Source organism: Pinus tabuliformis, chromosome 1_2 (assembly GCF_031772625.1).
Source record: "Pinus tabuliformis cultivar Carrire ecotype Pingquan chromosome 1_2, CPIR1, whole genome shotgun sequence".
Taxonomy (NCBI): Eukaryota; Viridiplantae; Streptophyta; class Pinopsida; order Pinales; family Pinaceae; genus Pinus; species Pinus tabuliformis.
This window is the reverse complement of record NC_142298.1, coordinates 440,314,181-440,336,684: the sequence shown is the minus strand read 5'-3', so window position 1 is coordinate 440,336,684 and position 22,504 is coordinate 440,314,181. Positions and strand designations below refer to the sequence as shown.

Below are 22,504 nucleotides of genomic sequence, written 5' to 3'. Positions count from 1 at the left end.
CCCTCTAATGTTGGATGATATCTGTTTGCTGGATAGTAGCCAATCTTTTCTCATCTAGCTCATTTAGCTGATTCAACCATTGTTTCTGTGTTGTAGCCAAATCTAGGTTCACTTGTAGTGTTGTTCTGAGTGTCTTTATTTCGAACTCTATGGGAAATAAAGGATTTTTACCATACACTAATTCGTATGGTGAGAATCCCATAGTGTTCCTCCATGTAGTCTTGTATGCCCACAGTGCCTCTGGAAGTTTATTAGCCTAGTTCCTCCAGTGGCTAGCCACAATCTTGGTAAGAATTCCTTCAATGACCTTATTGGTGCTTTCCACTTGGCCATTTTCCTGTGGATGATAAGGTGAAGTAATCCTATGACATATTTTGTATTTCTCAACTAGCTTCTGAATCAAATGAGATGTGAATTGTGGTCCTCCATTTGTCACTATTTCCCGAGGTATCCCAAAGCGAACAAAAATGTCTTCAAACAAAAAGTATGAAACAACCTGTTCTGTGGCTCTAGTTAGTGCCTTTGCTTCAACCCACTTTGTGACATAATCTGTGCAGACCAGGATGTAGGACTTTTGCTAAGATGAAGGATTAATTGGCCCTACAAAGTCCAAGGCCCACTTCTCAAATGGATCTAAAACTATCTAAGGGTGCAATGGCATCTCATCTGACTGGAGCGGTTGACCCATTCTCTGACAACTGTCACATCCCTTCACAAATTTCTTTGCATCCTGAAATATAGTGGGCCAATAGTATCCTGTTGAAATAACCTTATACCCTGTCCTTTTTTATGCAAAGTGCCCCCCACAAGGTTCTTCATGACAAGCTTTAAGGATATCAAAGATCTCATCCTCCCTCACACAACGCTTGATCTGATGATCTGACCTAGTGTGATAGAGATATCCTTCGATCCAAGAATATCTTGCACTTTGCTGAACAACTCTTTTCTTTTCTTTTGAGGATAGGTGTTGTGGGAATCTTCCTGCACAGGGAAAATTTTAAGAACCCCCCCAAATTTATAAATATAATAATTGGGCGAATCTCCATGGTATATAGGAAAAATGGAAGGCGATTTTATCAATAATATAATATGTATATATAATTTTCTGGCGAATCTCTCACCAGGCATGGCGAATATTTTACTCAATTATAAAATCTTGTAAGAACTTGGCAAGTCTTTCACTAAATAATAAAACTTTGTAAAGTCCTAGTGAATTTTAGCATTGTGAACTCTTAGAGAATTTTTTGAAGAAGTATAAAACCATATATGATAAGAGCCACATGGTGGCAATATCACTATCTTTTTTCACATTTCCACGACATGGAACTTGTCTATAAAATTATAAAAAAACCAACCAAGAACAGGAACAACTCAAATGCTTTGTGAGAGCTAGTCTAGAAAAAAGCAACAAATAACATGTCGACAGAATTGTTCATCGGTGAGCTGCTATTTCGTGGGCAATCTGTAAAGGAGCAGTTGGATATCATATTTCCAAATCCGGGAAAGCCTTTCCCATCCTTCACAAGATTTGTTAAAAATGTTGGGTGTCTAGAAGGTGTGGATTTGCTGAAACAAATGTTACAAGTGGATGGAAACAAAAGAATAACAGCTAATGAAGCTTTGCAACATCCATACTTTCAGTCCTACAGGACTATAAACAGCTGCCATAAAGATTAAAAATGGAAATCAGCTACAAATCTCTTGATGACAACACTATCAAGATAGAGGCCGATGCTCTCTTAAAGATAGAGCTGCTGGAAATGGAAGCAGGTGCTATGAAGCTGACACTAGTAAAAGATGGGACAACACAGCTTCCCATAGTGCATCCCACTCTGGGACAATCAGTTTTTTGATGTTTTGCAGATTGGGTTACAGTCTTGCAACTTGTTTTGGATTTGTCACCAACCTGATGTTTTGCTTCTAATTTATTTTCATCTGGTGATAAACAAAGTGTCAATCTTTTCTCAGGATAAAATAGTATTCTTTACAGACATATTAACTTGGCTGAAAAGTCCAGGACAATATGAACATGACAGCTTCCAGGTTTTTTTGATGATTTCTCCTATCAATTTACTGCCGGAGGGTTTTCTGTGATTTCTTGCACTTCTGAAATTTAATCAAATTTCTACTTGAAATAAAAGTTCAAAAGAGACTATATCACTAATGCTAAACACACATAATTGAGAAGCCGATATGAAGCATTGTTTTTTTGGGTGTGTTACAACTTTGGTGACCATGCAGCTCAGTCATTGCATGTTCAGTTTGTAACTCCACCTTGAAAGAGTGAAATGTGTGGTGTAGGATAAGAAGCTCTCTGTTAAGGCGCAATTGTTTTTCCCCAAAATTCTAATATCTAGATTCTATCTTGTTCATGTCTGTGTCAGGTGATGTTTCTTTTCATGTGCATGTGTTTAGTCAGATATAAAATACTCAAGTTCTCACTAGCCTGGGCTACAGTGGCCATTCTGATGATCTATTTCATACTCATTGCATTTTTCTAATAAAATGACATTATATTCATTTAAATTATGTGATTGAAATAGGGATACAAGAGCTTATTTGTATTTGAAGGTCTATAAGGCAGAGTATAAGCTCACACCAATCCTTGTTATTCTCTGCAAGAGAAAATCAGTTTCTATTTCACTCCTCAATAACACTGACTAAATCTCAGTTTGAAAATCAGTTAAATTAAGAAGACTAAATCCCAGTTTGAAAATCAGTTAAATTTAGATGAAATTACTCATTCAAAATCATTTGGATGAGGAAATTGTCAAATAATTGTAAGTTGTCGTCTTAGAGAACATGAAGGGAGCACATTCGTCATATTCTACCAACTGCAACATACCTACCTTCAATGCACTCTCTGTAAGGACCATAACGGGAGCAAATGTGGACCCATGTACAAATTTTTACTGCCTCAGGGTTTGTTTCGTCCTGTGACTACTAGGTTCGTTAGTCCTTCACATAACTCTCGAACAAAATGAATCCAAGAGTGGAATATAGACTCTTTACACGCAATTTATTTTCTAGAAAGTCTATACAAAGAAATGAAAGTTGCAAGTATAAGAATTATGCTTCAAAAATGAATTTTCTTGTGTAGTGAGCTATACCAAGGGTATGCTTTTGCAAAGTTTTATAACAGAAAAATTTGTCAAGAGGAATTTATTAAGGAAATCTCTTGTTAGAAATGAAATCCAGTTGAGTTGAGATAAAGTCCATAGTTACAAAGAAGTATTGTTGTGGAAAGCAATTCCACTATGACATTCCTGTACATTTTAATACAATATAAAAGGAAATTGATGTGATTTCCAAGCTACTTGAATCCATTGAACACAGAGAGAATCAGTTGAGAACTGATGAATGAACATGGAAATCGATGTAATTCCTAAGCTACTTGAATCCATTTTGAACACAGAGAGAATCAATTGAGAACTGATGAATGAACATGAGCTGAAGCAAAAGGACACTATCATTAAGCTAGTCGACCCTGAAATTGAAGAAAATGATCATGTCAAACAAATCTACTAGCAGTGTACTAATAACGGTAAAATCGACTTGCAAGAAGAAAGTAACTTAAATACCACATTTGTTGGAAAATGAAATCAATCAAAAAATGTTCTAACCAGAGATGAAGTTGATTCAAATGAAAGAAGTTCAAATCAGGGTGAGGTGAACCCAATAAATGAGATGTCGATAATCCCAGGAAAAATCAACTAGCAACAATGAAGGAAATCGATTGAAAATAATTAGTTAATTCCATTGTTAAGATTTCAACTTGGATATCATTTGTTGCCCAGGTACATTCTCTTGGAGAAATCGACCTGCATGTTAGGATGTAAATAAGTTCCAATTAAACAGAACATTTTTATTTGAGGGGAATTGAAGTCCAAAAGAGCAGAGTTCTTGGCAGAGGAACAATATAACTGCAAACACCCATTCAATATCTATGACTGTAGATTGAAGTTCTGCAACCTTGGAAGCACTATTGAGTACTTAACCAGAGCTGTAGAATCATTGGTACTTTATTAGATTTGATATGCAATACAATGCTTGATTCGCCTTGATTCCCATTTATTCTGTTTAATTTTTGCATACTGATTCCTATTGATACCGTTCCAACTGCTTGAAACAATAACATTTTCAAAAGGTCTCTTTCACTCTCACTTCAATTAGAACAGTACCCCTTTCTCTACTACATTCATGCACATATGCTTACATTTCCAATTCTGCAGATTGGTTTTCATGAAATTAACCAATACTTGTTTTGCATCTAACGAATTCACATAACTAAACAAAGCACTGAAAATATCACCAAAACTGAGTGGCCTCTCTAGTATTACAAGAAGATTTATTCAAAAGAAACAAGAAGTTATTTTAAACTACCCTAGAACAAGTCCATGTGGATGCTTATTTATGACATGCCACAATGCTGTCCATCAAAATATTTTCCTAAAAACTGTCTCTATATTGGGTTTCAATGGTAGGAGTTTTAGAGTTTTCCTTGATGATGACTTGATTTTAAAATAACTTACTTACTTGGGACCATTCACCCTTAATTTCAGAGGTGGCCGTGGTAGAGGAGGCAGGCACTCATCTAACAGTCGAAAGCCCTTTACAAAGGGGAATGGTACCAGCATAGAGAAGAAACACAGACGGTTTGAAGAGGATGATGGATCTGCCAAAGATGAACGATCAAATAAGGTCCAAAAGCTGGAAAATGATGGTGAATTACAGGCATCTGAGACTTCCAAAGCTGCTGAGGATAATTGAGCACCTCAGATGATTCAGCAGACCATGCCATACGCTTTATTTATTTTTATTGATTAGAGCTTTATTTTCTTGAACAAATTTTGGGTTTCATATTGTAATTTGTATTTCTTGCCTTTTCTTTTTTCCCTACAAAAGGTGTAGGCATTAAAAATTTTGAAGTTAGAGATGTAGGATAGTTTTAATGTTTTGGATTTGAAGGCTGAATTTTTTAAGGTGTAATGTTATAGAACAGCTTTGCAATTACCTGAACTCGAGAAGCAGCGTTTCATGGCAAGAAAAAATTGCCAAAATATAAATACTATATAATTATAAGTTGAGCTCATATATTTGCAAAATCTGTTAGATTCTTACAATTATTATTCTTTTAGTGATGAGATTAGTATGTTGTTAAGTCAGCAGAATGGTACTTGTCTCTTCATGTTATTATGTAGCAAAATGGTACCATGGAAGGAATATGACCCACGAACATATAGTGGTGGAATTTTACACAACCTAAACCATTCTTATTGAATTTTGTGGATATTGTCATGATTATGGCTTGGTAATTAAATAAAAAGGAATTAGGTTCAGTCCTTTACAATAAGTGATGAATATGCACATTAGTATGGTGACAAGGTCTTTAGTTATTGCTATTGTTAACCATAAATCCTTCCATCGATGGAAACATTTCTATGGATGAAAAGTGAAAATGCAGTGTGGTGTGTGCTGTGATATCCTTGAAGATGAATAAATGCATTCTATTGTGTAGCTTTTAACTTTTGATTCTCATTAATACCATAGTATTCACCGGTACACCTTTGCATTGTCTTCTGTGATATTCAACCTGAATCTTGAAAACCCTGCATCTGTTCATTCCTGATATTATGCAATAAAAATTGCTAGTGTTATAAATGAAATTTGAAAATTAGACATGGCTACTCTGTTTTAATAGTTGGTGAATGCTAACCATTAACTATTTGAACCCTTGGTCCTTTTGTTAGACCAAAAACGCATCAGGCATGGCCCTTATGGCGCATCAAAGAAGGATCTCAAGCTTCAGCACATTTTCATATTTTTTACTTGAACAAGCTTGACATTTTTGTAACAGAAATGATTCAAATGGCTAGCCTTTTCCATCATAAAATAAACTTGTTTGCTACTTTTTTTTCCATCGTTTATAACTGGTTAGTCCCTTCTATTGACTTGACTTTACATATATGGTTGTAAGGCCTCCTGGTTTTAGTCATCCATTAAAACAGGGGATATTTGTGCACTAAATGTTCACTCCATGCTTTATTTTTCTGCTGAAAAAATATTTGAATCAACAATAACCTCACAATCATGTTCAAAAGGCCTCTCATTGTCATGCTTATTTGAACTAAGCACTAATCCAGCATTGTAGGCTTCCTATCATTTCCTTGATTTTAGTCTCTACTTCAAAGCAAGATCATTCTAAAGCTACATTTATAAAAAATGATCTATTATTATTTTTTTGAGTAAAGGTTCGCCTTTTCATTATGCCATCAATCATTCACAACTGATTTGACCTTGCATTATTGATTTTCCCGATGGGAAAACAGACCAATAACACAAGTTTATGAAGGCAAAGTAACCCCAAAGCACAGAAGTTGGGATCTTTCTAATGATGGGAATTACTGCAAGGCAGCCAACCGCCATCAGAGATTGCAACAAATTACTCAATTGTTGTTCTTTCACCTCAACAGGAAGCAGGTCATCCACGTCCTTGTCAACATTAAAAATTGATTCATCAACTGGGCATCCATATTCCCAGTACTTGCGGCCAACTGAATTGTGGTCTCTTTCAATTCCTTAAGTGCCTGCATAAATGGTTGGGACATGACAAGACAAATAAATAAAGGGAGAGGAAAATTAGATAAAATGAAACACCCAAACTCAAAAATAAGACCATTACCAAGGCAGGTGGAGGCTGATAAACCATTGGGGTCTGCATTTGCTCATAGGCTTCTTGCATGTTTCTGTATAATTGCCCTAAGGTTGAATTTTTCTTCATACTTTTCCAGATTGTTGTCACTAACTTGCTAAGCACCAACTGTAACAAAAGTACTTGTAAGTTACTCGTCTATAAAATGTCTGAATTGTGTCTTTTCCCTGAGAAGCTGCAATTGATAATTCCAATATATTAGTACCTGATGTTTAAGGGTAGCTAAGCCTTTCATGTGCATTGGAGATTCAGGAATAACACCATTTGAAGGAGGTATGCCAACAATACCACATAAAATAGTCTGTCACAATAAAAGGAAAATTTATGAATCCACTAGAGATTTTTTATGGAGGTGAAAACAAAGAATGAAGAGTTAGATCAAGATGTCTTCAGGAGAGCAAAAGCTCTTCCAGAATAGGGTAGCCAGTGATAGTTGAATCTAAACATGAACCCTGACAAAAATTACAACATAGTTCTAAATAATATATATTTACTGTGGTAATGGGCCTTGACACAATCTCTGCAATAATGGCCCTGCTTGATACAACATCATTTTTCAAGGGTTTTTTGTGAAGTTTCCTTTAAACTTTTCTATGCAGACTTCTTCCCTTTCTTCTTAGTGATTTCAGTGTAAGTGCTCGGTATACACTCTTTTAAGTGAATCTGTTCCAGCAATGTTCTTTCTGCAGTAACATTCCACCAAGAAAGTTAGCCACTTTATCAGTGGCATTCACACTGGTCACAAATGGCTGAAACATTTTTTTCAACCATTGGAACAGTGGCACTACGAACTTTAGGATCAATTCTATCATCAACTGCTCCAAATTGATCTTGCACATCCTGAATACGTATCGTATAAACAGTGATATACACAACCAATCATTTAAAATGCATACAGTCATTTCCTAGAATAGAGAATCCTTGTTCTGTTAGAGAATCCTAGTCCAAATCTTACAAGAACTAATCAAACTTCTAATTTGAGGACCAATATGATCTGCAATAGTAAAACTTATAATGTACTGCACATCTTCATTGTGCGCCAAAAGCTTTACTAATTCTTTAGCAACAGTGCAATTTGTCTTCTTACCCTCCACAAGTCTTAACAATCAATTCTTCAATTATATGTTTAGCACCCTTCACTTGAAGATAGGATAATTCTTCCCATCAAGCTTAACGTTGGGTAGAGGGATGCTTTAAGATGAAGCTATCCTCCCCCTTGCTCAACAATTCTCTACAGATCTCAGAACAGAACCAAAGGTAATCTCAGGAACAGCGTACTATACTACTATGACAAAGAACCACAATTCTGAAAGAAACATCAGTTTGGTTAGGATCTTCAAACAGCTACCAAGGAATCAAGCAAATGCTGCTCTGCAATTCCAAGACTTCAAGTATCCAGATGCATTGCATTGCTCTATGGCACATCAATGCAATTAATTAAGCATAGAAATAACATCTCTATGTAGCGGCACTTAAAATATTACAAAAGGTGATCATTCACTGAGGTACATTCCAAAAAATATATAATTATTGTTGCCACATCATCCAGATTTAGAATAATAATCTATTGGAATGGACACATTGATAAAAATTCCATTGTTGAGTTTGGGTTTGAGTTATTTCTTCCTCTAACTGCTCTCCAAAGCTAACTATTCAAACCAAGTCACCCTTCAATGACATACAACTCACAAGGTTCTCAAAGGCAGAAAAATCAAAAGCGTATAACAGTTAATATGTCCTTTACTGCTCCATTTTCTAGTGAAAGATTCTCAGTAATATAAACAGATCTTCCAATAGTCAACATGTAACAACAACCAAGAAAATATAGGAATCCACCAATAAACTATAATGCAAGGTCTTTTTTCTCTTTTCGAAAGGTTTCCATGAAAAACTTGTTCAAATTCATTTGTAGAGTAAGCACATAAAACGTTAATGTAATTAACCTTGAGCATGGAACATAATTCTTCTTAATCTCCATGATATTCAAGAATCAAACTCCAATGGCAGCATTGGCTTCAACACGTCTTCCTTTTATCCCTTCAAAGCTGCCATGGGTCATGATGGCTTGATCAATGATCGCATGCTCTTAAGACCAACAGTCTATACATAATTAGACTACAGTCTATACAACAGTCTATACAGACACTGTGTTCAATCCAGATTTTGATTACAAACACCATTGAGGCCATACGGTATCTCCAATTTTTCACATCATTGAGGTCATCAGTATCTCCAGTTTCAAACAGCATTCAGGCCACATTTGCTTCAAAGTGCTTACAAGTATTGTCAAACGGCAGTACATTCTAAATTTACTCATATTACACTTGAGAACTAGAACACATACCGCTTGAGAAGAGAGCTGCTGCCGCTTCAAGTACCTCAAGTGTAATATGAGTAAAGTTAGGCCTAAGCACCTTTATTATTGAGATTGAGTGCTTTCAAATACCAGGAGACAGGTGTGTGTGTTGACTTCAAGTTTGGCCTGGGAGAATTATTACACACTTTAAGCAGATTCTGTGAGGTTTCAAGGCACAGTGGGAACAAATCTTCAACTAAGGAGGTTGAGAACTGTCTAGTGACCTAGAACAACTAAGTGGGTTATGCGAAGATATTTATTAAGGGTGGTTGTGTTGAAGGTAGTAGGGAGGTTTAGAACGCAAGACAGGGGCGAGTATAGTCACTGTGAGAAAGAACTTGTGGAAAATCTGGGAAAATCAAGATTGTTTGTTATGTCAAAGGTCAAAGGAATAGAGCAATTGACTAGTGGGTCATAACGTAAGGTTCCACAGTTAAGGCTGCTAGAAAAAGGGACCGGAAGAGCCAAAAATGGGAAGGTGAATGAATGAGATGGACTACGTTGAATGATGGAAATATGAGAGTAGCCAAAAGGTATGCATTAAGTGGTACTCCTTCTCTTTCTGTGGCTGGGAATGTCAAATAAAATCCTAATTTAGGAGAATGGTTAGAAGAGAATTGGCATGGACCCAGACAATGCATTCTGTAAAAAACAATGACTCTGTGGATCATTTATTTGTATACTCTTCATATGCAAGGGAGCTTTGGACTCTGGAGTGAAGTAATGAAGCTACCAAATGGAACAAATGATTGCAGAGGAGAATCCCTTTTGACCTGTTTTGTAAACTGATACAAGGTTAAGACAGTATAGCTGCCCATAGGGCATTGCCATTTGTTCTATTGTGGGGGCTTTTGCTTGCTAGAAAAAACATGATATTCCAAGATATAGATAATCCTTCAACTCAGGTATGCCATCAAATTAGATATGCCTATGGAGGGTCATGAAAACCTGAAAAAGTCAAACGTCCAAGAATTCTTAAGGTTCCACAGATCAACAAAAATAAGGCTGGTTTTTTTTTACAGTGCCTATCAAGGAACTCCAAGGAAATGTGAAACTAGTAGCATTTTGTATTTAATAGAAAAACGTTATGTTTCTTTCAAGTATGCAACAGACCAGAGGACTAATAATAGAGCTGAGTTTTACACTTTATGGTTACTTCTGAAATGTGCAACTTAAAAAGGAATTGATGGTCTCTAAGATATGGGGGATTCAAAACTGATTATAGATTGGGCAAATGGAAGAAGCCATATTGAAAATCTGGTGCTTATTCTAACCATAAACAGGATTTCAGAGGTAAGAATGAAGTTTGCAGAAATTATCTATTTTCATGCCTATGGAGAATTCAATGAACATATTGTCTAAGTAAGAATTGTCAATGCAGAAAGGGCCACTGCCAGAAAAGGAATTTAAGGGTAAAGTTACCCATCCAGAATCTGTTTAATCTTTATATTGAACTTCAGAAAAGAAAACAAATAGTTTTGATGCCACTATCCAGTCGTAATCTGGATGTTCAAGTTTTAACAAGTTTGTGAAAAGGCCTGGTGGTTTAGGTAAAGATCTGAAAGTCTCATGGGAGGTTAGCTAGAAGTGCTCGTAACATATATACCATATGGGGCTAAAGAGCTTGGTGATTATGATACTGATGCTATGTGTATAGATGCAGATGATAAGGATTTTCGAGAGGGACAATCATTCATAGTTGTCATAAGAATAGAAGAAAGAGAAGGAGTACCTTCCTAAAGCATGGAAGGACGACAAAATTTGATGTTGGAGGCATCAGAAGAGGCCAGGTAACCTTTTATTTTTAAAATTGGTGAATTTTATGTGAATGCATGCTTTGCATGTGAGGAGAATGGACACCTGGTCCAAAAGGAGAACGAGTGCACTAAATTGATCCAAGAAATCCAAATTGAGGTAGTAGATGCTAGACAATCCTCAAGGAAGGATGAGTTTCCAAAAGGAAAAAACAATGCATAATGAAGCCAAGATAACCTTGCAAGCAATTTTCAGAAGTGACCATGGATCCTAGCAGCCATGTGAAAGATGGATAACAAAACCAAGTTTATGTTAAGACAAGGAAGGAGGCAAAATTATCCCTCAAATGTCATTAAGGAGGAGGCCTTGAACAATCAAAGAATGCATCTATAAGAGAGAAATTGTAGAAGAGGGGATGAACAACATCATGATGCAATGTTCTTTAGAGATCGGTTGATCAATCCAAGGTTTAAGGATTGGCTTGAGTAACATTGTTCAAAGAATGCAATCAATAAGACAAAGGTGTCGAGCTTATTGCTGCAACTGGAGAGCTTGGTTCAACAACAAGAATTATGAATGTTGGCACCCAAGGTATAGTACAATTAACCACAAAGAGAGACTCATTTGTCATGTGAAGTCCTTGAGATGAAGACTACAATTGTGGAGGAGATTGTATTCTAGTATGATGGCAAAGGATAACCAAATGAAGAGGAGAAGGGAGAAGGATTATCTCTCATCGGGCAACGATGGTGGAGGTAGCCAAGTTTTTTGAACACATTAGAGTTGTTGTTGGATGATGAAATGACAACTAAGGTAGTACATTCTAAATTTACTCATATTACACTTGAGAACTAGAACACATACCGCTTGAGAAGAGAGCTGCTGCCGCTTCAAGTACCTCTTATGAAAACTTTTCAAAAGGTCTATACAAAACTTGAACTACAGTATATACAGACACTGTGTTCAATCCAGATTTTGATTACAAACACCATTGAGGCCATACGGTATCTCCAATTTTTCACATCATTGAGGTCATCAGTATCTCCAGTTTCAAACAGCATTCAGGCCACATTTGCTTCAAAGTGCTTACAAGTATTGTCAAACGGCAGCACATTCTAAATTTACTCATATTACACTTGAGAACTAGAACACATACTGCTTGAGAAGAGAGCTGCTGCCGCTTCAAGTACCTCAAGCTCAAACTAGTCTGTTGTTCTTTCTTGCATCAAAAGAACTGAGTACAATAAGAAACAAGTTCCATGAGTATAAAATCAACAAATACAAATGAATATTACATTTTTTATCATCACCCAACGAACAAGAACCAAACAAAACTCAAGTCTAAGGGAAGGTTTATCAACTTGATGTCGAAAGAAGTACCATGAACAGGTATACCCCATCTTCCGGAAAGCAATTGCAATCCCTGAGAAAAGAAATCATCTTATTGTCTACCACAGTACAGACTATCGACATCTGAGACAAAAATTCATTCCCAAGTAGTCCAAAGCACCTCATAGCAGTTTCTCTATTACAAATCAGACAATATTAATACAACAGATTTCTTGCCTCGAAAACTTTTCAGCAATAATAACTGTCAGCAATATACCAAAAGTGAGGAGAGAAAGAGATTGAGAACGGAATACAGGATTGGAGCATATTAAAGAAGTACCAACCAAGTGTAAAGCTAGGAAGAACTGAGATATTGAGACCTCAGAGGTTAAGGAACTAGTAGGTAACTGGTTTGTATTTTTTTTTAAATGTATACAAGATCTGATCAGCAAGATCTGATACGCTTAGGCCTAAATCAAGATCTGATCAGCAATAATAACTGTCGTAGAAATATTGGCAAAAGTTCAACTGCCAATATACATGAAATAAATGCCATATATATATGATTTGCATCGACTAAACGCTGTGGAGTAACATGATCTTGGTTGGAAAAAGGAGCATGTAGTGAAAAAGAAAGGTTGGAATATAAATCAGACCATTCAGTAAAGCAAATAAAATGATGTTTGGAACAGCAAGGGGCTATTAACAGCCATTCGCACTTTTTGCTTGGGAAGGGAAATCAAGAATTCTTCTATTTTTTCCCAGATCCACCTATTGGAAGATCCAGGCTCCATGTTTCCATAAGTCCAGATGCTGTATGTTTCCCATATACTTAAGGGCCCTACAACCCTATCTTTTGCCAATAAAAATAACTACTGCGCCACATTTTAGACAACACAAATCTAATATTTTTTAGCAGTCTGCATTTCTGGGTTTGTGAGAACAATTTGGAGCCACGGTTATATTTGCTTCCAAACCAACGGAAGCATTCAACGTTCACTGGCAAAGTGATTATCACCCCTGTTCCAACTGCAGAGGCATGAATCCACCTAATTTGGCCTTCCGGAACAACTGATAATCTGTAAAAACAAGACATATGAAGCCAACTTACCCTGGTTCAAAAGCCGGCTACAGATGGGCAGGACCTGCATAAAGGGGCCTAATTTCTCGCGCTCAGCCAACAATTCGGTCAAGTACCGACTGTTGTTGTTGCTGCTGCAGTGGCATGAGCCGTTCAAATCCAAGAAACAATGGATACCGAAACCAGAGAAGAATAAGCGGATTGAAATCCGAAAATGCAAGAATATCCCACCGAAACTGCTGCTGCTAGATTTGTGAACTAGGATGAAAAAACCTATTTCAAAACCATTTTTATACAGGGACCCAGGGAGCCATATACACCAAAACAACGGGTTGAATCCGTCAAAACAGGGAGCCGCCCTCGCTCCGCCCTCCATTTCAAAATAAATCTAACATCCCATGACCAAATCGACCCTCACAAACCACTCCCGGGACCAAATCGACCCTCACAAACCACTCCCAAACCAGAAAACCCAAACTGTAAATCAAAATGGGGGCGATTTTGATCAAATACGATTCCGCAAATATCAAAATGGGGCTATTTTGATCAAATACGATTCGGTTAGTTTATCCGCCCTGGGCTAAAATAAAAAAATAAATTAATTTTTAAATAAAATATGGGCTAATTATATATAAAAAAAATTATTATTTTAATTAAAAATTCGCCCCATTAAAATATAAAAAGCCTTAAATTTCGCCTTTGGGCGATTATTCGCCCCTAAAATTAACCTTGTTCCTGCAGTAAGATAATTAGCTATGTTTGTATACCATGGTGAGTGAGTTGAAATAGAAAAATGATATTCATCAGGAAAAGAATCTTCAACAGGCATGCATTCATTACCAATAGTCAGCCTAGAAATAAAATCATCCACTACATTATCTTTCCTAGGTTTATCTAGGATTGTTATATCAAATTCTAGTAACAACAATAACTAATGCATAACCCTACCATTAATGAATGGTATATTCATTAAAAAATGAATGGAAGAGTGGTCAGTGTGAAGAAACACTTGATATCCCATAATGTAGTGTCGAAATTTGTTGATGGAATGCACTGCTACAAGAAATTATTTTTCTTTCACCGTGTAGTTTAGTTCGGCTCGAGTCAAATTCTTGCTTATGTAGTAGATGTCATATGGTTTTTTGTCCTCTAGCTAACCCAATACATCTCCCACAACAGTATCAGATGCGTCTGTGGCTATATGAAACGACAGACTCCTGTTTGGTCCTCGCAAAACAGGGGCTACTGATCCAAATTTTCTTTATTCTGTAAAGGCTTGCTCGCATTCCCCCGTCCAAACAAATTCTACATCTTTAATAAGAAAAGAAAATAAAGGGGATGCAATTCTTGAATTTTTTTCTATAAACCTTCTATAATACCTTGCATGTCCCAAAACTACGTACCACTTTTTGTGTTTTGAGAATTGAAATTTTCAAAATTATCTCTATCTTAGCAGGGTCCACTTTAATTCCATCAGTAGAGATAAAGTGTCCCAACAAAATTCCTTCATTCATCATCATGTGACATTTTTAAGTACTTAAAGCAACATTAGTTTGTACGCATCTTTCTAGTACTTTTTCAACATTAACTAATGCTGTTTCAAAGGCATAACCATTAGGTGTAAAGTCATCCATGAATACTTCTAAACAGTCATTTAACATATATGAGAATATCCCCAATATCGCCCTTTGGAAAGTTGCTAGCACATTACAGAGTCCAAAAGGAAGAAATTTGTATGAAAAGGTTCCCCAAGGGCAGGTAAAGGTGGTTTTATCCTGATCTTATGGGGCAATCTGTATCTGATTGTAACCACTAAACCCGTCTAGAAATGAAAATAATTTCTTTCCAGACAAGGTATCAAGGACCTGATCTATGAATGGCAAAGGGAAATGGTCTTTTTGGGTGGCCTTGTTAAGTTCTCTATAGTCTACACAAACTCTCCACTTTCCATTCTTTTTAGGAACGATGACAAGTGGGGATACCCATTGACTATCATAAATGGGATAGATGAAGTTGACATTTAGGATTTTTTGCAATTATTCTTTTACTACCTCCTTAAGTGCTGGGTTCATACGTTGTTGTGGCTGCCTAACTAGATTGCAATCCTCTTTTAAATAGATATGGTGAGTGCACAGGCTAGGATGAATTCCTTTCATGTTTGTGTAATTCCATGCAAATGCCTTTTTATACTTCTGTAACAGTTGTAACAACATTCTGTTTTGTTCGGAAGTCAGGTTCAGATTAACATTTAGTTTTTTAACTGGTTTTATTTCGACTGGGTTGCTCTTAATGTTTGGAGTGGTCTTCATATGTTCAAAGCTCAAGTCTTCCACAAGATCTTCCTCCCCCGAGTCCTCAATAGAAGTAACAGAAAGAGGATTACTAATAAAACCATTTATAATATCATCTTCTATCTCATCCTTAAAGTACTGGGCTTTACCAAGGGTAAGAAGTGGCTGGGAGTTATTTGATTCGGGTTTGAATTCATCCCATAAGGGATTTCCTAAATCCTTACTTGGTTTTGCAGGGGGATTAGGGCTAAGGTTATTTGTAGCCTTGCCATCTAAAATTTTCATAAAGCCTGAACTATAACCTATAAATGCATCTACAGTGGCCAACTAGAGCCTTCCCAAAATCAGGGGATGCCCCCGTAAATTTGATTTGGTTTGAAATAATAAAAAAGTATGCTAGATACCTCCAGGAATCCACCATAATAAATACGTCTTATAACACCCCTTCTGGTTTAACACGACACCTGTCTGCTAATTCTAGTACTGTAGGTGTTTGTCTCAGCCCGTGCAATCCTAAGGTGGTAAAGATTTCTTTAGCCATTACATTGATTTCTGCCCCTAAATCAATTAGTGTATTTGGGATGGGCATCTCATCAATATAAACAGTAACTGTAGGATTCCCTGGATCATTATATTTAGTCAACAAAGACTAACTAGTCATTAACTCTGATAATTTCCCCATCACATGGCTAGTGACAGGGTCCTTAGTCTTTCTTCCAGGTTTTCTAACACATAGGTCCCTTAATTTTATCACATAGATGGGAACATCCTTGATAGCTTGCAGCAGGGGACTTATGTGTAGACTTTTCAGCTCTCTAAGAAAATCATATTCAGGTTGTGAAATCATCCTAGTTTCTAATAATATTTGCGGATATGGGGCGTCCTTAGTTACTATAACAACTAGGTTGGCTAATACAGATGTACCTGCATTATTTGGGTTCGCTGTTACAGGTGTAGCAAAATCACCTTGACCTACTGTAGTAGTTCTATTAGAATCCACAGGGCCATCCTTAGGAGATTCACATTCTTCTTCAGTGATGACAGGAGAGGTTTTACTACTTTTCTTGATCGTAGATGGATTTCATTGCATTCAACGAGAGTAATGTAGTAGGTTTGGAAGGAAGCGGGAGCTTCTAAAGCCTGGAATGCCTTATTATTTGGATTAGGGTTAGGTTGTACTGGTAATTGGGGTCGTATGGGAGGAGTCGTAATAGCAGATGATGCAAGAGGTGGAAATTGTAATTGTTGCTGCATTGGTAACGCGGGAGGGTTTCCTTTCCAGTTGTGACGCTAAGGGTATAACTGAGATGGAGGATATGGGAAGGAGGGAGAAGGATACCACTAGCTCCATAGTGAGGGGAGTTGAGCTGGAGGAGGAGTAGGGTACTACCATGGAAACTGTTGAGTGTTATACACATTATTCCATGGATTAGAAGAAAAATCTTGGAACATACCTGGTGGTCTTGGTTGCCAAGGTTTCCTTCATCTAATGAAGTAAGAAGACTAAAATTCCTCTCTTGATTCCTTGAGTATTTCTTTTAGTATCGGAAGCTCTAGGAAATGTCCCGTAGAATGCTCCAAGTCACAAATGTTGCACAAGCTAACGCTGTCGACTCTACAGTCTTTCAAGGAGTGTTTTTGTTTACACTTTGGGCAGAATATGGCCAGAGCCTTTTCAGCTTCATCTTGTGCTTTCTTTACTTGTGCTGTCGTCAACTGAGCAAATAGAGTACTTAGAAGATCAGTCTTAAGACATTTAAACATATTTCCAATCTCAACTCTTGTTACACTTCCATTTTTTGATTTCTATGCTCTGACAGAAGCATCCTATGTCATGCTTCTTCCTGGTGATGATCCTTGTGAGCACCTTAAGCAAAGCTTCATAATTTCTTCATATGGTTCCTAAGATATGTCCTCTTTTGCTAACAGATTCAAAATATCAAGGCAGTTGTCTCTCATCCCTTGAATAAATATTGTCTTCAAAATTTTAGGATCCAAATCACTATGCTTAGACCTCTGTAAGTTATAATGAAATCGTTCCACATAATCTTCCAGGCTACAACTCATCCTTCAAGTTTCTGGTCCGACAATAATCTTGTTATTTTTCATGTCTCCCCATGTTCAGATAGTGGCAGGTCCAAGTCCCATAAACCATCTCAATGCTGCACCTTTTAGGGTTGCAGGAAACAATTTTAATTTCTAAGCGTCTGAAGTGTAATCGTAACTTTTGCACAGAACATCAAATTCAAACAAAAAAGTGTTAGGATCTTCTATAGTTAATCCTTGAAAATATGGAAGAACCGATAAAGGGATATTTTTCATGGGAGCTTCTCCCCTTATGTCACCTATTGGAAATTCAAAGGTGGTAATAGTGTCATCTGTCTTATTGTTATTGTCCCCCATTGATTTTTCTCCTGATTCTTCTTCTGGTGAAGGTTCTTCTAGAGATTGTTCAGATTGATGGTCCACGGATAAAGATTCTTGTGATGATTGCTTAGAGTGTTCAGGGGCTAGTTGTTTTACTACACTTCCTAAATCAGGGTATTGGAAAGTGAAAGAATGTTGTTCTGATTCTGACTCCTGGTAATTCCCATTGGTTTCCCCTTGTCCTTCTAATCCAAAGTCTTGAGTACTAGTCTCTCCTTGTTGTTCCTGAATTGCAGTATTGGGAGATTGTAGACTGGTTTGAGGAGGATGGGGTCCTAGAACAGAGGAACCAAAGATTCCTGATTTTGATACAGATGTAGTAGCTTTTTGTGGCCCTATTTTCCTTACGTCTCTATGCAATGTTGATTGTTCCTTCTCTACTTTTGAGATCAATTCTTGAATGTATGTAGTCCTCCCTTGATCAATATTTTTCTTATTCTTAGGTTGACCCCTCTTTCCTGTAGGTTTATTGTTATCTCTACGGGTTGCTTCTTTTCCACTTATACATCATATACATGGACCCAATGCATAATTATTTTCACTCTCTAAGTGTCCTAATTATTGCAGGGGTGAGCCCACTCAAGTATGTTAGAGTGATGCGCAGGTTCTTACCTCTCGTCTTACCACCCAACACTTGCAAAATTAGAGACACACTGTGAAAACAAAAATAAAATAAAATAAAACTCACTAACACACCCTAAGTGTCCTAATTATTACAAGGGTGAGCCCACTCAAGTATATTAGAGTGATGCGCATGTTCTTACCTCTCGTCTTACCGCCCAACACCTGCAAAATTAGGAACACAAAAAACTCAAAAGAAAAGCGTTGGTTGACTGTATCACTACAACTTTCCCCGGCAACAACACCAAAATGTTCAGATGGTTTAATAACTTTTTAATTTGACTGGACCACAATCATTTAATTTTTGATCAAGGTAAGTCTTTTTATTTCAAAGGTGTATGCACTGTCTGTGCCGATACATAACAACCAGGGAAAGAAATGAAAGAAATGTCATTGAACACAACTGTAGATCTTAAATAACTCATGCAGAAATTAAAAAAACATTCTACAAGAATGAAACTCACTCATCACACTTCGTGTTTTTCTCAGAGAACATGTGCACCACACATTATTAGTGAAAGTGTATCAACTGATTAAATATTGTAGTTCTAGCCAATCCTGTGTAACCACATATAATGAATCTGAAAACAGATGTGCATATGTGCTACAATTTATAAAATGACAATAATAAATCTAGACTTAAAAGCAAGAAAATCAATTAATCTACTACCGTTGCAATCTCTCCCTTGATTTGACCCTCTTAAGGATAAGCGACCTAACTAGGTCTTGGAGTGACTTTGCTTAGAGGAGGAATTTTCGGTGGTGGAAGGATTCAATATCAAGGGTATAATTGGTTGCCTAAAAATCAACCTCATTGGTGGCTAATCTATCCATTTTAAGTCTTGATTTCTCTTTCCCTAACTAATTTTCCCTAGGAAAACCCTAGGTTAAGCTTTAATTTGACAACTTTTTGAAAGTTTCATATGCCTTTAGCTTGCCAATATTCATTATTGGAAACCTTTTCCTTGGCACATTGACCTTGGAACATTTCATCTCTCTTATTACTCAATCCCTAGGTCTAGCACGCCCTAATTAGGCCTCTCTAAGGGATGTGAATTGCCTTATTCTCATTGGTTGAGCCTTGTACTTAAGTAGAGCCATCCTTTAGGAGACTATTGTGTCATGTTAAACCTTTAAGCCTAAAATATCTATCATAGGTAACCTATCTTTCGAGAAGCCTCCCATTAGTGAAAGTCCATAAATAGCAGGGTGTAGTGGTTGTGGTGACTATGGGCCACACATCGTTGTCACTTAGTCTAGTGATTTCCTTGTAGAACACTCCTCTACAAGACCAACTAGATTTTGTGGCAAAAGGACCGAAATAATGGTGGCCTGCGCTAAGGTGACAATGTGTCCTTTCCCTCTGTGTGTTGATCTAACAAGTTTCAGGACCTTAGCAAGCCTACTAATTTGATCGGTAACAAGGACATTGGTCGACACCACCCAATTTTGATCAAACTACATAATTCAAGTCTTAAAATATGGTAGATAAAGCTTAACATGCTTTATCAATGATTTTTGTTTAAGTGAAGGGTACATTGTTTTCTAAAACAATGACAAAGGAGTTCAACAATTAACACCACCAACACTTGGCTACATATAGGGCTTGGTGCTCTTGATTAAATGCCAATCACATACATTCACATCTGGTAGAATCCAATGAAATGTTACAATCCCATTGAATATAAAATCCTGAAAATTATTAAGTCCATTGAATTTCGAATGGGACATGAAATTCTATTTTCCCAATATGAAGTCCAATGAGGTTGGAACCACTCTCAAACATCATGAAACAATTAATGGTAATGTTAAAAATTCAAGTAAAAGGATAAGAATTTAACATTACCATTAGGCAACATCTAGGAAGCGAGATAGGAACATGTATGAGAGTGTGGTTCAACACATGTTGGTTTCAAATTTCCAGGAAGCATGCATTTCAAGACCAAGGTCGAGATCCATTTTTTGCAAGCGTGGTTCCAAAGGTGCGTCAACAATAGTTCCACATGGTGCGTAGTTCTAGGTTTTGGTGCGTGGGGGGGAAGGGGACAAGTTCTTACAACATTGATTTAAATGCTTTTTTGTTTCTATGATGGGTGATGCTTATAGATGGTTTAAAAGTTGGCCTTCTCATATCATAGATTCCATTTAGGATTTACCACAAGTGTTTTTCAATGGATGGACTAATAAAATGATGTTAAATTTTTATTGAATTCCTTAAGGGAATCAAAAGAAAGGATAATGAAATTATTGATATATTTAGCATTAGATTTAACCAAGTTGTGCACCCACTCTTCTTACATATTATATGAATGCATTGGCACTTTTAGATTCCTTCTACATCAGTCCCAACCAACTAGCTTGGAAAATGTAAAGGAAAAGGTCAAACAAGAGATGCTAGTTGGGCATCATTAAGTTAGACAAAGATGGTAAAAAATCTCAAAGCTAAACATGAACCAATGGGAAAAGAAAGGGAATCCAATTCAAGATAATATCCACGCTTTTAACACAATAGATGAAAGAACTCCAAATAGTTATGAAACGAAGTCAACAAGTTATGAAAAAACGTCAACATGCTATGCAACAAATCCAACAAGCCATTCAACAAAGTCAATAGGTAATGCAACAAAATCAATGCGTAATACAAGATGGAATATTGAGGTTGGAAAAGAGTTATCAACAAACACAACAACAAATGAGGTTCCAATTAAAGGGGAATTTCAAAGGACCAATGCAAAATCAAAATCCCCCTAATAATTTGGAAAAAAGTAATGTAGTGGATTAGCCACTATCATTTTGTTGTAGACTGTGTTAGGAAACTCATTCAGAGAAAGCTTGTGCCATTGCAATAAGCATTAACAAAGAAAACACATAGCACAAATGTATCCAAGAGGACACAATATTTTTGGATAGAGAGTTTCCAAGTTCTTGCAATATGATGTGTGGTAGTTTCATCAATGTTACATCAATACAAGAAACACCATAGGTAGATAATATCATTGCTTTATTTGATGAAATGCCATCCCCAGAGGAAATAAAGAGAAGGAATGAAGAAGAAATATTTAAGTGGATGACATCTTAGAAAGAACAAGACAACACCCAAGAACATGCAAGAGAAATCAATTACTAAACACAAAAACCAATAAATCAAGGAAAAGAGCAACAAATTACTCTATAGGCTACTACTTCAGGTAAATCATAGTTTGACCTCTCAGCATGGGCTAACAATGTAAAGGTGCCAATACCCTTAATGGAAATAGTCAAATTCCCTAAGAATCAAAATCATATCACTCAAGCAACGGGTTTTAAAGAATTAGGCAATAAGAGGTTAACTATAGATAGTGAACAAGATCATCCTCTTATTTTAACATCTACATGTTAGTTTATGTAGCATCAGATGTGTTCTAGCCATGAAATTTGGTGGAAATGCTAGAATACATGAGATCTCCAAAACCCAAAAATCGTTTCTAGAAATTCCACCTAAAGATGGCTTAATTAGATTATTAACTAGTTTTTAAATATCCTAAGTCTAAACTTAGGGAATATGGTTAATTAATCAAAATTAATTAAGTAAAGGTGTGAATCATCTAGAAACTCACACGGATTGACTCCAAGATGATCCTAACCATTGATTAAGTTTTAATCTTGGTTTTTGGTGCTCCAACAATGGATTATAAGAGGAAATCGATGGGCATTTGGAGAAGATACACAAGAAATACGATTTTCTTGGAAGATCGATTTCCAGAGTATCAACAGTTAGTTGTCAGAGAGCCAAAGATCAAAGCCGTGAGTGAGGGGCAAGGACAGTGAGTCTGGAGGAGATTTTCCAGATCTGGAGACTCAAGTACAAGAGGGTTGAGTTTCCGTAGTGAGGATGTGCAGAGGCAACGCAAAAGCTTCAGAGGCAACAATTTGATTTGACCAGATAGAGGGTC

At 36.7% G+C, this 22,504-nt stretch overlaps 1 protein-coding gene across 3 annotated transcripts in view; it reads right to left on the bottom strand.

Annotated features, from left to right (window-relative positions):
• Positions 1 to 6,025: 6,025 nt before the first annotated feature.
• LOC149206242 (putative boron transporter 2) overlaps positions 6,026 to 22,504 on the bottom strand; it is a 53,586-nt gene continuing 37,107 nt past the window's right edge. The window contains exons 1-4 of one of the 3 annotated variants that reach the window (XM_089395368.1): positions 7,207 to 7,962; positions 6,918 to 7,013; positions 6,683 to 6,820; positions 6,026 to 6,587 (exon numbers count right to left, since the gene is read on the bottom strand). In XM_089395368.1, coding sequence (XP_089251494.1) covers positions 6,462 to 6,587; positions 6,683 to 6,820; positions 6,918 to 6,953 — 300 coding nt within the window. In that variant the 5' untranslated portion in view covers positions 6,954 to 7,013; positions 7,207 to 7,962 and the 3' untranslated portion in view covers positions 6,026 to 6,461. Of the gene's footprint in view, positions 6,588 to 6,682; positions 6,821 to 6,917; positions 7,964 to 22,504 lie in introns of those variants that run through there. The other 2 variants (XM_089395367.1, XM_089395366.1) reach the window with 2 other exon arrangements.